The 17,653-nt window shown below is 38.3% G+C and overlaps 1 protein-coding gene across 1 annotated transcript; it reads left to right on the top strand.

The window, feature by feature from the left end:
* Positions 1-1,484: 1,484 nt before the first annotated feature.
* ticrr (TopBP1-interacting, checkpoint, and replication regulator) lies at positions 1,485-16,138 on the top strand. The gene is made up of 22 exons (XM_052123264.1): positions 1,485-2,367; positions 2,463-2,715; positions 2,806-3,035; positions 4,076-4,304; positions 4,449-4,593; positions 4,690-4,826; positions 4,962-5,153; positions 5,523-5,668; positions 6,310-6,410; positions 7,649-7,733; positions 7,881-7,963; positions 8,050-8,277; positions 8,363-8,450; positions 11,306-11,381; positions 11,483-11,620; positions 11,699-11,795; positions 11,956-12,014; positions 12,102-12,236; positions 12,670-12,815; positions 12,909-14,928; positions 15,053-15,175; positions 15,693-16,138. The coding sequence occupies exons 1-22, from the start codon at positions 1,675-1,677 to the stop codon at positions 15,785-15,787; spliced, it is 5,499 nt and encodes a 1,832-aa protein (XP_051979224.1). The 5' UTR covers positions 1,485-1,674; the 3' UTR covers positions 15,788-16,138.
* The last annotated feature ends 1,515 nt before the right edge of the window (positions 16,139-17,653 follow it).

The raw sequence follows: 17,653 nt of genomic DNA, 5'->3' as shown, positions 1-17,653 counted from the left end.
GAAAATGCTTTTAAGGAATATTTTATTTGATTAATGTTCTGCTTTTGTTGGCAAAGTTTAGTATTCATAAATGTAAGTATGGTGGTTATAAACCATTAGTTTTCATTTTTAATTCAGAGGTTCAACAATACCTAAGAACAATTTCCAATTTTAGTAACAAGAAAGCTGTAAAGTGTATTGAAATATGTAAACAATTTGATATTTTTATTAAACTGTTTATTTATTTTCCTTTTTGTTGTTGTTTGTTTTAATATACCTCTTGGCTCTAGATGTAAAAGTTTTGTAAGCATTAATAAATGAAAAAAATAAAAAAATGTCTGATGCAGGTGTAAATTGACGGGTCCTTAAACAAGTCCTAATAATAAATCTCCAACTGATTGACAAATTCACTTGTGAAATGGATTGCTGTGAACTGTGTGCCAATGATTGACTTATGTTCAATGATATGGTAGTAAACGATACATTGTATTCTAAAGCCGCTTTTTGTGGCCTTATCAATGATTAACTCTTCTGCCATAAGAAAGTAATGCATTTTAATTATCTGAATATTTTATATATATATATATATATATATATATATATATATATATATATATATATATATATATATATATATATAATTTTTAATATTTAAAGATAACTATGTATAATTATATATTGATTTAAATATGTATATTCATTATATATTGAATTATTGTTATATGAGGGGCTATATATTATATATATATGCGATTAATCGCGATTAATTAATCGGGACACCATGTAATTAATTCAATTATTTAAAAACTGTCCAGATTTGTGAAGAGACATTGAATGCGGCTGAATCACAGCAGTGCTTATGTAGGGCCATATAGCACTCTTGCTCATGTGATATTGCTTAAATATATATAGAGATTATTTTAAACTGTGACTTTAAGTGAATTTCTATGCACTTTGCTACTCTCATTTTAGCCTATGCAACACAAGAGTTTTGTGGATTTGTAGTACGCTGCAAACTGTTTATTTTAGCACTTTGACTCCTGTCCAGTAGATGCCAGTAACAAATAAACTACGCATACTACGTACGAGAAGAACTGAAGCGCAGCTCTTTTTATTGACATGACTGTGGGCCAATCACAGAGCGAGGTAGGAATGACGTATTTTTTATTATTTTTTGCAACGCTCTGAGGTCCTATCAAAGAAGAGAAACGAATGACGTTTTTAAAGTTCGTTTTCGGATGTTCGTTCGCTCCAGCCAATAACATTTAACGAATTCTGAAGCGCGAAGAGTTTAAGGCAGCGAGTGGAGCAATGGCTAACGGAAATGTTAACGTTTAAAAAAAAGCTTCAGTTTAAACCTATATATTGTTACAGTCCCACATCAAATGGCTGTTGGTCTTAACGGCATGTTTAAATGGATATAGTTCGTTTCGAACGGTTTAAGACTCAACAGCGAATGGAATCATGACTCGCGCTGAGGAAAATAATGTAGTTCCGTACTGCGCGAGCTGCTCGTAAAATGGTGCGTAGCTAACATTGGAATATGCTTTTATTGACATTTTAAACGATTTTAAAGGAATGGCGTCACGACTCTAATCTTTTTTCGCTCTCTACACTAGTTCGAAACGTCTTTACCTATAACATTTGATCGTTGGCAGCAATATTATTGTCTCTAACAGTACTATAAGTGCAGTTATGGCCGCTCAGAATGTATTTTTCGCCATCGATGTGGATTATCGACCAGCAGAGACCAGCAGCACAATCAGTGCCTTTCAAAGTCATATTAAACATTGGGTACTAAGGATTCTGCTCCGTTTGGGAAATAAATATGGTCTTGAAAAAGTGCGATGGGGATATACATGTTTCCATTCGAGGACCGTGAAAAGTGCCAATCTTGTAACCAGAGTCACTGATTTCAAGGAGCTCCACGAGAAGGCGTTCAGTGACTTTGAAGAAGAGCTTCTTGTCAAATTCAACCTGGAGGAAAAATCCCCCAGATGTCGCGAAAAGTCCTTAACGCAACACAAACTGAAACCCAGCCCGGCTAGTTGTGTCCAGAATGCTCTGAAAGAGATTCTCCTAGACTTCCAATGGGACAGACCTGATCTAACATCTCCCACCAAAGTGACTTTGAGACCCCGAAGGTCCAGTCGAAGTGGCAGAAATGTCCCCTCGCAGGAAGATGACTTAAATTTTGACAGAAATATCCTTTTCGTTGTTTCTGAATGTCCATGCTCCAATAGAGACTTGGGGGATTACTTGTCTCTGCGGAGGGAGGACCGTAGAAACCAAAGAGCAATACAGGAGCAGGTGCTGCCCAAAGGTCTCATAGAGTTGCTTATTCAACGAAAAGTTGTGCTGCATTGGGCTGATTCCGGCATATTGAAGGTAAGTGGTAGTCCTAGCACAGAGTTTTTAAAACGTAGAACAAGAACTGATGCCTTTATTTGAGTGTTGTTCGCTACAGTGTACTTTTTTAACAGGGTAACAATGTTGTGGAGGACTACACTGGCATGGAGACAGTGGCAGAGCTTCTAGGGCAGGTTGGTGGACTGGTGGTGCCCATGCTGTCTCCTTGCTTGCCAATGAGGGACCAACATCCTGGTGTAAACCCTGCACTGGCTTTTGGACTGGATGTTTTCCCTATAGACTCAGTTAATGGCTACATTCAGTCATCGCAAAGGTTGCAACAACAAGCATTTCCATCTTTGGATGGGTCTCTTTGCTGGATTGCAGGTAAATATTAGGATTTAGCCAGTGGTGCATCCATATGTTTGTTTTTATGCTGGGTTAATATTACAAGTGACTTCATGAATCCTTTTGTAGAAGGTGGGGACAAGCAGTCTTGTGGTGTGACTCTAGAGCCGGTCTCATTCAGGCAGAGATCCCTTCGTGCTCCTGTAGAAGTGACTCTGAGCGGTGTCCTGCAGGACTTGGACACCCTCTCCCTGTCAAGTTCAGCCTCTGAGAGCTGGATTCTGCAGTGCACAGTTGCTGAGCTGGGTCAAGTGGCTTTTCAGCACCTGAGGGAGTTGTCCACTGGTGGATCATCCATGGTAAAATTATCATAAGGAATTACTAGGTTTTTGATTCATTACACAAAAGAAACTAAGTGTATTATGCTTTCAGAAAGGGACAGGGATTGCTCTAAAATCTGATTGAATAAGTCACATTCAAAGTTGTTGTAAAGTAGGCAACTCATACTTAAGTCCATATTAAAGGGGTGGTCACACTACACTTAACACTCCATTCATTCCCATTCAATTGCATCCAAATGCAGGAGACCAGAGACGTAACATCATGAGAGACATTTCGTACTACGCTGTTTATCGAAAGTTTGCTTTCATAAAATGCATTTATTTTCATATTAAATGCAAAGTTGTTGTTTTTATTTCTTTCCTAAAACCAGTCACACACTGGACAGAAAGCACTGGGGGTAAGAGAGGGCAAAGGTATCTCTAACGAGACGAGGTGGCAGTCAAAAGTTGTTAGTCTAGTTATTATACCCAAAAGTTGCAAAGGTTTTATACTTCTTTAAGAATGGACAAAGTGACTGCAGGTTAGTGTATTAAAGCAGTGCAACTGTGCAAACCGAACGATTAGAAATGGTGATATTAATAATGCAATTTTGCTATATGTGGCCTTGAATAGGCTTCACTCAAGCTGTCAAACCTCAAAAAGATTAGCATAATACTTGTAACTGAAAGTACATTGTGTAGGATGAATGAAAGATACATATACAGTGTATCATTCAGTCTTGGATAAAGTAAATAATCCATGTTGTGCCTTTAATAATGATTTATGTAGAATTTAATGAAAAACTATGTGAAAGGCACTCCATGAAGCTGCAGATTTTGAGCAGCCAGACACTTGGCATCTGTTGGCAGCGGTGTGTGTACATTCATAGAAAACAATTGTTTTGAATTTTGGATTGCGCTGTGTCGTCCGCGAGACACATTTAGTGTTCGACCCCTTAAGATAATAGCAAGATGGTTTGTCAGACAAACTAGTGAATGACAGGTAAATTGTGTTAACATGAAGCACAAAAAAAATCTTGTAGTTTTAATACAGAATTTCTTGACTTGATTTTGCACAGCTTGCAGAAGTGAGTGAAGGAGGTGTGGTGTGTTCAGCGGTCCTGTCAGTGCTCTCCTCCTGCACAGCTCTACTCACTGTTCTCCAGCCTCTGGTTATTCTGGGAGACATGCACCTTCCTGCAAGCTCAGTTTCCTCAGATACCGCAGACATCTCTACTGACTTACCTGATGTTGTCAGCAGTGTTCTCAATGTCATGTATGACACCTTGGAGGCTGAGGATTACTCAGGTGTTTATTTTATCTGAGATCTTGTGTGTTGTACAATCTTAATTATTTGGGACACTTGCTAGTGTTATCACAAATTATGTTATGTGCATTATGCATAACAGAATTATTCCCCACTGTTTGTTAAAATATTCTTGTGGTTTCCAGAGGAAGTGAAGCTGCCATTGGTTCCTGACTGGGCTAATCAAGAGCTCAAACAGGGGTCTTGTGCAAGAAGAAATGGGCTGGTAGAGGGGTGGTTTCCTCTGTCTGACCAATCAGGCATCAGCTGCCACTTAATGGAATCAATGAAGTATGTATTCACTTTTTCACCTCTATAATGGAATATATTGTTCTGTCTGGGCTGTTTCTTCCCAGTCTAAAACATTTGTTTGTGTTACATGTACAGGTTGCTTAATGCAGCTCCTGAAGAAGAGGAACATGGAGAGGAATACTCGGACACTCACCAGGAGCTGACCAGCTGTCTCTCAGAGCTATATCAGAGTAGCGCAGCTGGCTCTAGTGGCAACCAGAGGTCCAAAAAACGTGAGTACAAATTCATATACAAAAGGGGTGGGAGTATTTATTCACAATTATTTTGTTAGAGTTATCGCGAACAACAAAGTTATCTTAATGTGTGTTTTTTTTTATTATTGGTATTTATGTACTCTTTGCTTTAAGGAGGTACCCAGCGCACACCGGTAAGACAGAAGATGAAGACCATGAGTCGCTCTCTACAGATGTTGAATTTTGCTCGCTTGAACGTGAAAGCTCAAAAGACTCAGGCAGATAGCAGCTCTGTGGGGTCTGCTAAAGGGGCTGACAAAGGGGAAAAGAGATGCTCTGGGGATCGCACTAAGCCTGGCGTCATGCGTGAGTACTCTGTTTCTTCATAAATTTCGTAATTACCTCAGAATTAGCCTAAAATTATTCTATCAATGATCAGCAGTTTAATATAATTTCTAAATAAATTATAACTGCAGCTTACCATCATTTTGGTAATTGGTATATTGATTATTGTGAGAATTATTCAAGAGATTTAATTTGAATATATGCAGAAGCTTTTAAAAAAAAAAAAAATTACATTTTTGTTTTTAAAAATGTCAGCTTTATTATATTTGAAAAGTGTGATAAGTGCAGAAAAAAGTAAAAACTGGACCCTAATCTGTTTAAAAAACTTTTGGTTGTATAAAGCATAATAATAATAATAATAATAATAATGGATTCTTGGAATTTAAACAGATTTCAACAGTGAGGAGGAGCTGCTCTCCCATCTGAGACTTACTTATCAGGAAGCTGTGGACAACAGATTATTGTCTGTTCCCTCTCAGGTCCAGGATTTGGTCTCTTTGGTGAAGGCATTCATCAAAACCAACACAGAAGCGGAGGTAAGTAAAGGCCGATTTATACTTCTGTTTTGAACCCTACGGCGTAGCCTGACATGCACTTCTTCAAACATTTAACAAAGTGTGCATTGACGTATGCCACAACAATTGTGATTGGTCCACTTTGTTAGCAGAGACATCCCCTAGCATGACAAAAAAACAATTCTGAGGTAGGGTTGCATTTGCTCAAGACTATTTTAAGATATATGCATCGGATCCACTGATCAGTGTTTGTGTTGCATTGTATTTTAACTCATTTAATTTTTTTGGAGCATCTGCTGTTCTTCTAGTCTGTTTAATTCACAAAGTTACAAGTGAAAACACGACAAAAGACATGTGTCTTTACAACTTAGCATTGTACTTTTTTGAACAGTTATTTCAGAGATTAAGGCATTTGCTCTCAATACAATAGAATTGGGCTATTCGCAGAATGACGCAGACACTGCAACACAGAACTATGAATGCAAACCACCACATTGGAGTGTACAGCGTAGGTTTGACGCTGAAGTATGAGCTGGCATTAAGAGAAACATTTAATATTGTGTCAAATCCTAGTTGGGAAAAGGCTGAAATCATGTCATCATTTCAGAGAAGTGCAACTGAAATATGTCATTTTGACTATGCATTTAACAATACCTTGACAGGCTGCATTCTTGGATTTGGTGCAAAAGCATCTATTGAAAACCTGTCAGTCTATTCGTCAGCTGTGTGGAGATTCTTCAGATGTTGAAAGTAAAATAAGGGAGTAAGTACACATCAAAAATTTTATGTTCCGTTCAGATGACGGTTTCATTATAACATTACAGAATATTTTATGATTACCCTGAATCATCTTTAATGTTTAAAGACATTTTCCAGGTTCAATATACGTAAAGCTCAAACAACAGCATTCGTGGCATAAAGTTTATTACCACAAAAGTATTTTGTTTCTTTAAAAAAGCCAAAATCTGGGATACAGAGAAGCACTTACAATGGAAGAAAATCGGGCCAATTTGTAAACATTAAAATACAAAATTTCAAAAGTTTAGCCACAAGACGTAAATAATATGTGTTAACATGATTTTATTGTGGTAAAATGACTGATGCTTATGACTTCAGCAGATCACAAATGAAGATTTTTAGAAAAATATCTCAGCCCTTTAGGTCCATACAATCAAGTGGATGGTGATCATCACTTTAAAGCTCTAACAAGCACAGACAGTCATAGTAAAAGTAATCCATATAACTCGCTCTCCAATGCACGTCCATGAGAGGAATCTGTTAATGCTGCCTCTCGTATGATGTGAGCGTGTTGGCATGTACACGCAGGAAGTGCAGCTCGATTAGTTTACAAGAGAACTTCGCAGTCTTGTTCGCAAACTTCATTGCTTTCACTTTCATAAGAACATGCCAGCACGCTTGTGTCACATGAGAGGCAGCATGAACTGATTCCCCTCATGGGGCATTGGAGAGTTATTGAAAGTAAACAATTATTGTGAAAAGGACTTCAATATGGATCTGTTTCTCACTCAAAGCAATTGTATAGCTTTAGAAGACTTTAATTTAACAATGGAGTCGTATGGATTACTTTTACTATGATTGTCTGTGCTTTTTGAAGCTTTAAAGTGCTGATCATCATTCACTTGCATTGTATGGACCCGCAGAGTTGAGATATTCTTAACATCTTTGTTTGTGTTCTGCTGAAGAAAGAGTCATACACATCTGGGATGGCATGAGGGGTGAGAGGATATTCATTTTTGGGTGAACTATCCCTTTAAACCCTCAAAATGTGCCACATTCACTTCAATTGTAATTGCCTCACTGTAATCTCTCTTTTTATTTTTAATAAATGAGGGACAAATCAAAATAGTTTTTGTGGTAATCAACATTATTCCACAAATGCTGTTGATTTGAGATTTGTTTAAAATGCTTAACTTGCATTGAACCCAAAATATTCCTTTTAAGTAAAGGTAAAAATCTTATGAAATAATAATTTATCAACAGATGCCAGCTGCAAGCAGTTCTCAGACTTGAGTTGTGCAGACAACCAGAACAAGAGGTGGAGGTTGTGGAACAGAGAGTGGAGGATGTAAGGAAACAATCAACCTTTTAAAAATCTCTAATCATAACCTGTAATGTAAACTATAAATTTACTTCACAATCATTGAGTTATAATGCAAAATCTTGTCTGTAGTTTAATTTGATATATATATATAATACCCCCCATTGGTTTAAGGTGGCTGATTTGTTCCGTATTATCTCTCGGGGGAAAGATGCTGTGTACTTATCCAAGTTCATGCAAGACGAAGTCCTCCCAGTGTAAGTAATATTCCTAAAATTGTGTTGTGTGAAACTGAGATTTTCTGAGATTTTAATATTTTGGATATGAAATGAATATCTCCCAGGTACTTGAACAGCATTCCTAAGGTCCTGGCAGATGTCTACCACAGTCTAGGAACTCAGTTGCCTGAGGCACTCATTGCTGTCCTGCCCCCTGACTTCTTCAGTGACGAGTCTTTGGCAAAGGACAGTGTGTCTGTGAGTCCCTCTCCTTTCTCTGCCACTCAGAGCCACGTCTCCAGTGTCGGAGATCACCTGGAGGAACTCCGCATTCGCTCTGCTAAGAAGAGGAGGTGATTGTTACTCAAAACAAGGTGCAGTTGTATCAAGTGCTTTGTATTGACAGAAGTGGACAAAACTTTTCTCTTGCTTTTGTAGGCAGAACATGATCACGCGCCACAAGAGCATGAGTGAGGCTCCTCAAGTGCTTCGACAGATAGAAATGCCAAGAAAGTCCACACGCCTGGTGAGCTTCTATTTTCCCCATCTCTCCTCTTGCACTGCTGCTTTCTGGCAGTTTCTTGGAATGGAGTTTCTTTACTTAAAATTGTATTCCTATCTTTCTTTTATTTCAAAATGTAGAATTCATTTTATACAAATACAGCCAGGGGCAGTGTTGAACAAAAATATAATGTGCTTGGTTGCATGAAAAATAGTTACTGCTCTGCTATTCTGTAAAGTGATTGTTTTTCATTTATACAAATTTTCATCAGTGATCTGAAATAGTTTTTCTATCAGATAGTTCTGAATGTGCCCAAATTAGGTGTTTACAAGGGTGGGAACCACACAAGCAATGTTCCCACTGTACTTCTGATGTTACTCTCACGCAGATGGAAAATACATTCGCGAAGATGGCGGACTCAAGTTTGTGGGAAAACCTAGATATTTTCTTGAATCGGAGCTAAATAAATGCTCAGTATCTCAACTAGAGTCCATATGAATGTTCATTATTTTAAGTTTTGGAGCTTAAGCTAAAGGTGGGAATTTACATTATTTAGTCATGGAACAACCTTTACCTGAGGCACAAGTGCTATTGGTTAATGCGGAAATGTGGCTATGTGCTTGAACATTTAAATGTTTTTCATGGTCAATTCCATCCCGCAAGTGATTCAAATATATATTTGATTTTGTCTTACTGAATACAAACAGGTGCAAGAAATCATGTATTTCATAATATCGGATCTGTGCATAAGGCCTTGCCGTGTAAATTCACTAGTGCAGGCTAATAGATCTGCCAATATCTATTAAGTTGTTAATATTAATCAAACAACAATATTGAAAAGAAAGCCACTGACTGACCTTTATTTATTTGTTATTATTAGCCTAATATGTTCTTAGTTTACTTAGTATTTGGGCTCCTATATTATTATGACTATTTACCTGAATAATTATAAATGCATATCAGTGTTTACTTATACTGTTTTTATTTAATGTTTATATTTACATTTAATATATATATATTTTTTTTTAAACAAAGTGTTCTGTTCAATAGCATAATATCCATTTTAACTATTGAATTTAAATGACAAGAATTGTGAAATTTCTCTAATATTGGTACCAACAAAAAATGTTGTGTTTTATATACACAGTACAGTGTTTCCCCTGGGATTTTATTCAGCAGCGGTGCTGTTGTGCGCAAGCCCGCAGAAGAATAGCTTGAAATAGGGGTGTTAAACTCAATTTCAGCCTGGGACACATCAGGGTTTATTTGTGCCCTCAAAGGACCCATTGAAAAGGTGGCACTAGCACCTACTTTGGTAATAGCCATGCAATTACCAATAATATGTTATATATTTAATAAATGTTATGTGCATTGAAATGCACCTTTGACAGTACCACATTGATTTTGAGGTTGTGTGCAGATTAAAAGTAATATATTAATAATCTGTGGTAAAAATAAATGCTTAAACTGAGTCTTTGTTACAGATTCCTTTCATCAGGTTCATACTGATTAAACTAGTAATTTTTTGGAATTTCTGAAGGCAAATAAAGCAACTTGCATTTCCCTACAATCAGAGAGCATACAAGAGGACAGATTTTACACAGATGGAAAACTGATAGCTTGGTCCATAATTATAAAAATGCACCATAGTCCTTCCATAGTATCCATAGTTTAAAAATTATATTTGTAATAGTTTATGGTTACCAGGTAAAACCATGTATGGATCCTCATTACCATAATTAGTAACTATGGTTTCTATATTTTTATAATGAAAAAAACAGCAGTCTAAATATATTTTGAAATTTTTTCTTTCACAACTACCATAGTTAATACAGTATAGTTAGTGTTACCTCTGTAAATCCATGGTACATTTTTGTGAGCGTTGTGATCTGTTAATTGAAACGCCTTCTAATTTATGTTTTCTTTGCCAGTGCCATTTATAATGTGGGGGCTGTTTTTTTTTATCTAGTTTCATCACTTGAGACGTAAGAGTTTTGCAACCGACAATTCTGCACCTTATTCAAACGGGTTTCACAATCCCCGCCACACATCTCACAGGTTAACAAGCATTTTTAAAATAGTCTGTTGTTTGGTTGAGACCAGTCCGTGAATTACCGCACCTGCTCTGCCCTCGGGCAGCTTTATTCATAATTGAGCCTTGTTGATAACTTATTTGTGTAGTTATGTTTCATTCCGCATTTGAATTGAGCAAAATGCACCCAAAACTTATATATGGCAGGGGAAGGCTCATTTATATTCATGAGGAAAGCGCTAACTGATTGTACAGTGAAACAAGTCAAGTCAATTTTATTTGTATAGCGCCTTTCACAACACACATCGTTTCAAAGCAGCTTTACAGAATATAAGCATTAACAGATGATAAAACTGTAATGTCTATAAAGTCGATTAATCATCATTGTGTAATTTCGATAAAATACGATTTTTAATAGTGTTTAAAAATAATTAAATGATAATTGTATTAATAACCCCAGTGAGCAAGCTGTGGGGTTGAACATTGCAATCCCCTGCCATGCTATGTTTCAGAAATGAGCTCGCGGGCCACTTGAAATTAAGCGAGTTTGACGTGTGTTATGCGGTGACGTCACTGTGTGTGTGTGCGTGCGTGCGTGGTGGGGTCTCTTTCACGGTGTACAAAACGCACAGTTTAATGGGGCTGGCAAGCATTTTGTTGCGTCAAAAATATTAAACGAACCATGGGAAATCCCAGCAGCGGCGATCATAAGGTTTTGCACAACAGAAATAGGATTTGCTCCACAAAAACAAAAGTTATATGGAACATTGACAAAGAGCCCTGACCAAATTTGAACACAGCCCAGGAATGTTGCATGATGCTTATGTACCTCTTTTGGTATCTACAGACAAAGCCAAAGCTGTGTGTTCCTGTAGAAAAACCTGCTGTGGAAGAACCACCACCTCAGAAGCAAACAGTTCAAGGTAATTGGCTCATTTCGTTTGAATCTTCACGCTGTCCTATTTTCAAGCTGCATGGAGAGTTGTTGTGATCTGATGTTGAACCTTGTCATATTCATTCACAGAGGTAACAAAGGTTAGGAGAAATCTCTTCAACCAGGTAACCGTATCTCCGTCAAAGAAGTCAAAAATGCCCAGAAGCCAGTCTGTTTCCGCAGTAGAAGGACTCAGGAAACGCAAGCGTTCACATGTGGAAGATGATGGTAAATCGTTTTTCAGAGAAAGATATTGATTAATGAAATGGCCCTGTTTGTATGAACTTTTATTTTTAAATCTTTTAGTTTCAGAACGACACAGTCTTCTGACAAAGAAAGTAACTGAGACACCACTTCATAAGCAAGTGTCCAATCGCTTACTACACAGGCAAAGGACTGGCAGGTGAGTCGTAGGACCATGATTTTTAAATTGTTACTGGTTTTGGCATTTATTAGTACTCTGCTTCAGGAAGATATTACAGTAGTAGTAGACTATTAGAAATCATTTGTAAAATGTTCAAGAAACATGAACTGAATCTTCCATTGTTTCCATTGCCCTACAGGAGATCTGGAGAATCTGACGTGTGCATTATTGAGGAGTCTCCTGTAAAACCAGTTGCTGGTTAGTGTGCAAGGTTTTTCCCCAGATCTCCAACATAGAATGATCACTTATGTATAGAAGTTGCTCTAATAAATCATTCCCTCTTAGACTTGAGGAGAAGCCCAAGAATTAAAAGCCTTACCAGGAGACATTCCAGTGTCTTCTATTCAAGCTCACAGCTACGTTCCCGAAACCTGGATCGTGCCCTGTCCTCGTCTCAGCTCTGCCACTCTGAGGGTAAAGGTAAGCTGGGACTAGTCATTAGTAATTGTAATTGTTTCAGTGATATAATAAAATGGAAATGATAATTGTGTGCATGTTATGAAAGTTTACAAGTTATAGAAGCAAAAAATATCAAAATTGACAAACTGATCAAAAATCATGTAGTACCTGGCCTTAAACACAATATTTAAAAAATGTAATATAAATAAATTAGTAATTTGATGTTTATTTACTATATAAAATTGTGTGATATATTGGTATTGTATGGGTATATCGACCACCCTGCTCTCTGAATTTTGGCACCGGCCATTAAATAAGCCCATATTGGTCGACCACTAATGCCCTGGCATTAGACTCTACTATACCACAATATTTCCTCATGTGCAGTTTCAAATGCAAAAGACAATGTTACTTTTACGTGTGTTTTGAACTAGCCTTGTCTTCATTTTTGTAGGTGGATTCAATGTTAGTTCTGTTAGGTCTCCAGTTCGGCTGCTTTTTGGTGCCACCCAATCCCCTGGTCGCCTACGGCACCCTACAGCATCCTCTTCAGGAGCTCAATGCAGCAAAGATTTGTCGCTTACGTCTGCTGTTTTTGAGGTACAACACTGGTGCACTGTTAATTAAAAAGAACATTGAATGCTTTTAAACAAGTACAATTTTAAACTTTTTTTTTTTTCTTCTTCTTTTTAGAGTTGCAATAAAACACCACAAAAGTTGCATTCTGATGCATTTGGATCTGCAGTTGGGTGTAGAACCCCTCTTTCCCCTAGAACTCCAGGCCAGACAGCTGGAGAGAATGGGATGACCCTGCGAGGGAGCCCATTTCGCTCACCAGCTGCTAAGAACCTTGTGGTAGAGACTCCCAAGAAAAGCCCACTTAAGGGGATCCTTAAGACCCCAATGAAAAACCTACTGGATTGCACTTCTCCAAATGGTGCTTGGCTGAGGAGCCCAAGCATAAAAACTCCAAAGAAGAGTGTCACATGGTCTCCCTCTCCACGAAAACGTGTGTCAGACAATCCAGAGTCACCTCTGTTTGCAAGAAGATATTCACCAAGGCTGATGACACCCAACAAGAGTTGCAGCCCAGATGAAAAGACAAATGTTTTCAAAACACCCGACAAGGTGTCCCAGAGGAAAAGCCGGGCATCTCCTGAAACATTGCCCAGGACACTTGAAATCCCTGGAAATATTGTTCCAGAAAAATCTGAGTCTAGTGTGAAATCAGGAAAGATAAGGAGAACATTGAGCTTACCTTGTAAGGTTAAGGAAGGCTCTGGTGACTTTGCCTCCAATGATGCACTGCATTCTAATTCTGAGCCATTTTATTTTTGCCCTTTAACATTAAAACCAAATATACAAACGCCCATCAAAAGCCCTGTCCCATCACAAAGGATATGCACTCGCTCTGGTAGAACACCTGTAAAAGACTCTTCTTTGCCTCTTAACTCTCAAGCAATTCTAGGTACTAGTCCTTCACCTCTTAAAGGTCTGTCTTTAGCTACAGATAAATCATGTTTATTACAGTCTTCTGGTAGTCATAGATCAGGTATCAGCCTGAATCCTCAAGAGTCTCAAGCAAAAATTAGTAAAGAGCAAAGTGAGACCAACCTAGGAAAAGCAGTGGAGACGTCGTCTTCGGACTCTCAGCAGTTTGATTGCTCTGAATTTAGCACCACAGAGGATGAAAGCATTGATATATCTGAGGCCTCAGTGGTAAAGACACAGTTTACCGGTGGCATTAAGATGAACATTGCTTTCTCAAGGAAAGCCTCTAGATCCTCTGAGGTTTTTACATTCAATGGCATACAAGCCACCCCAGCTGAAACAAGGCCAAGTCGAAGCTATGGCTTCCGTCAAACTCCAGACCGGCGACAAAGAGAGGCGGAAGCACGTCTTGGATACTCCTCAGGAACACCAAAGTTCTCCACCCCAAGAACAAGAAGAACTCCTCCTTGTGGAAATAAGTTTACCAATCCTCAACCCCTTACTTATGAAGTGGAGCTGGAGATGCAGGCCTCAGGTCTGCCTAAACTCAAGTTAAGAAGAACAGATTCTTTCAATGCAGGTGATGCTCCAAAGAGTGCAACCAAGGGAATGGCTTCACCTCTTGTGCGCCGTAACATGTCAAACATTAAGGTACCTCAAAGTGATAGCCCCCTTGTGCAGTGTTCTAGACATCGAGATCCTGGCTGCATATCTCCATCACTCTGCAGTCATGGAACCCCTGCTATAGGTACACCCAGGAAAGGTGTACAAACATTCATATGCCAATCAATCACTCCCACACGGTATCCTACAAATAACCTTTCCCCACTGGCCTCGGGTGAACTCACCCCTTTGACACCATCTCCACAAAGCAGGGGATGGTTGACCCCAGAAAACCTCAATAGTTGGCCTCGTAAGAAAAGGGCACGGATCGAGACTTATGGGAACAAAGAGCAGGTTATCAAAGGAGTTCCTCTCCTTGAAAAGACTGGTATTTTGGATGACCCTGAGCTTGAGGGTGTTTTCAGTATACAAGGGGTGGAAGAACTCAAGGAATCCGTGAGTACCCCATTCAGTAAAAATAAATTGAGTCTGAGATCAAGCCAGTTGGCAAGTCAGCAAAGCTCACCAGAAGGCATGGACTGGACGGAGTCTGTAGTCCAAAAGTGTGATGTTAGAGACACAATGAAGTCTGAACAATTTGTCTGGCTGGGTGGAAAAGGTACAGTTGGCTAATATGAAGCATGTATGAAATTCATGGCATGTTCGCAGCTTTCAGCATTGCCCTATAACAGAATATGAGCAAATGCTTTTGTAAACATTGTGGCTTGAACGTTCTTTTGCAGTGGACACCCCTCCAGGCCCTAAAGTAAAGAAACCTGTGTCAGCCAGTGGAATCTTCGCCCTCACGCAGTCACCTCTGTTATACAAAAAATCAACTGTAATCAATGAAGCAACACAATGTGATGGTAAGACTATAAAGATCTACATGTTGGAGCTATGGACATCAATCAGTGTAGAGTAGATGATGCCTTATTTGACAAAAATGAGGCTGTGAGAGATGGTACATAATTTAATATCCTGTCTTAATGTCTTGGTTAACTAAACGTTACACCATACCATACTGTTTCAGGGTTTTTTGTCTACTGGAAAAACATTTCTAATGGGATGTGCTTTGAGATGTAATGCCACACTGTTTTGACCGATACGTGCTATGGTCTGCAGCTTGTGCTGCTTATATGATGAACATTTCCACATAATCCTTTTGTTTTCTGAAGTTGTTTATTTGCCTAATTCCACGTGTATTTAGAAATCCTTGTGGGAGCCTTGGTTAGTGCTTGTGCTTCGACACATTTAGCCTTGCGGCTTATGACGACAAATGTAAAAAAAACTGGCTTGTGACCTTTCTCCGAGTTTTTTTTATTATTATTTCTATTTGAAAATAATAATGAATGAGAATAATGTAGGTATTCTTTTTCACAACAGAATCAAAGTCCGAGCTGGATATCTCTCCTCTTTGCCAGCCAAGAAGGCGAAGGACACCAAGTAGGAAATACAGCCGAAAGAAATTGCTAGACTAAGTATCATCACGAAAAAGTACTTTTCTGTCGCCTTGTCCTGTTTTCTTGTTTTTATAAAATCTCACTTTTACTGTCAACTGTTTTGAATGTTATGCTGTGTCTTTATATCAAATGTTTTTATTTTGCTTTGATTGCATAATAATGCATTAAACAATATTGTATATTTTGTACTTAATGTATTTCCAAATGTTACATCTACCATCAGGTGCAGTGTAACACAGAAGTTTAACAGGTTTTATCTAAACATTGTGAAAATATGGTGGAAACATTTTCTTTTACTTTTGACTTTTTTGCAATCTCAAAATAAGCTTTAATTGCATTTGTTTTAGTTTGTTATTTTCTGTTTATTTATTTGTGCTCATTGCTCTACGAAATGTAGATTTTATATAGTATCTTTTTCTTAACAATTTTTCAGCTGTCATGCAACAATGTGAAATAAATGTAAATGTTAAACAGATTATTTTAATAAAGAAACTGTTATTCTTAAGCTACTACATACTATTTTTACTTATCCTTTTATGAATTAATGTAAAAATATATATATATATATATATTGGAATAACCACACATCCACTTAATAGCTGATAATGCTGGGTAAAAATGTTTTGCAAAGAACTGAAGTCAGTTTCATTCTCAGAATATCTGCTTGTACTGCAATAGAAAGCCATTGATGGAATTTGCTTCGGTTGTAATATTGCATGTATTTGTGATATGAAATTTCACCACCTAAAGTTTGTTTATTCATGTTGCTGATAAACAGTTTATTAAAGGAATTGATGGGTTCAATGCAAGTTACGCTCAATTGATGGCATGTTGCGGTTTACCACAAAATAAAAAAACACAATAACCTGGTTGCATAAGTGTGCACACCCTTTAACTAATACTTTGTTGAAGCACCTTTTGATTTTATTACAGCACTCAGTCTTTTTGGGTAGGAGTCTATTAGCATGGCATATCTTGACGTGGCAATATTTGTCCACTCTTCTTTGCAAAAGCGCTCCAAATCTGTCAGATTGCGAGGACATATCCTGTGCACAGCCCTCTTCAGATCACCCCACAGATGTTCAATTGGATTCAGGTCTGGGCTCTGGCTGGGCCATTCCAAAACGTTAATCATCTTCTGGTGAAGCCATGCTTTTGTGGATTTGGATGTGTGCTTTGGGTCGTTGTCGTGCTGAAAGGTGAACTTCAATCTACATCTTTCTAATAGACGCCTGAAGGTTTTGTGCCAAATTTGCTTGGTATTTGGAACGGTTCATAATTCCCTCCACCCTGACTATGGCCCCGGTTCCAGCTGAAGAAAAACAGCCACCATGATGCCACCATCATGCTTCACTGTGGGTATGGTGTTCTTTGGGTGATGTGCAGAGTGGTTTTTGTGCCAAACGTACCTTTTTGGAATTATGACCAAAAAGTTAAACCTTGGTTTCATCAGACCAGAACACATTTTCCCACGTGCTTTTGGGAGACTTGATGTTTGTTTTTGCAAACTTGAGCCGGGCTTGGATGTTTTTCTTTGTAAGAAAAGGCTTCCGTCTTGTCACCCTACCCCATAGCCCATTCATATGAAGAATACGGGAGACTGAGTACACAGCCAGTACTTGCCAGAAATTCCTGCAGTTCCTTTAATGTTTCTGTAGGCCTCTTGGAAGCCTCCCTGACCACTTCTCGTCTTATCATAAATTTTGGAGGGACGTCCAGTTCTTGGTAATGTCTCTGTTGTGCCATATTTTCTCCACTTGATGACTGTCTTCACTGTGCTCCATGGTATATCTAATGCTTTGTAAATTCTTTTGTACCCTTCTCCTGACTGATATCTTTCAACAATGAGATCCCTCTGATGCTTTGGAAGCTCTCTGCAGACCA

This window comes from Xyrauchen texanus, chromosome 49 (genome assembly GCF_025860055.1).
Source record: "Xyrauchen texanus isolate HMW12.3.18 chromosome 49, RBS_HiC_50CHRs, whole genome shotgun sequence".
In the NCBI taxonomy this organism is placed as follows: Eukaryota; Metazoa; Chordata; class Actinopteri; order Cypriniformes; family Catostomidae; genus Xyrauchen; species Xyrauchen texanus.
This window is presented reverse-complemented; position numbering and strand designations above follow the sequence as displayed.

Bases quoted from the DNA above. Each gene is read 5' to 3' on its own strand.
- ticrr (XM_052123264.1), top strand. From the start codon at position 1,675: ATGGCCGCTCAGAATGTATTTTTCGCCATCGATGTGGATTATCGACCA. The intron at 4,827-4,961 runs GTGAGTACAAAT...CTTTGCTTTAAG, and splicing joins CAACCAGAGGTCCAAAAAAC to GAGGTACCCAGCGCACACCG. The intron at 11,796-11,955 runs GTGAGTCGTAGG...ATTGCCCTACAG, and splicing joins CACAGGCAAAGGACTGGCAG to GAGATCTGGAGAATCTGACG.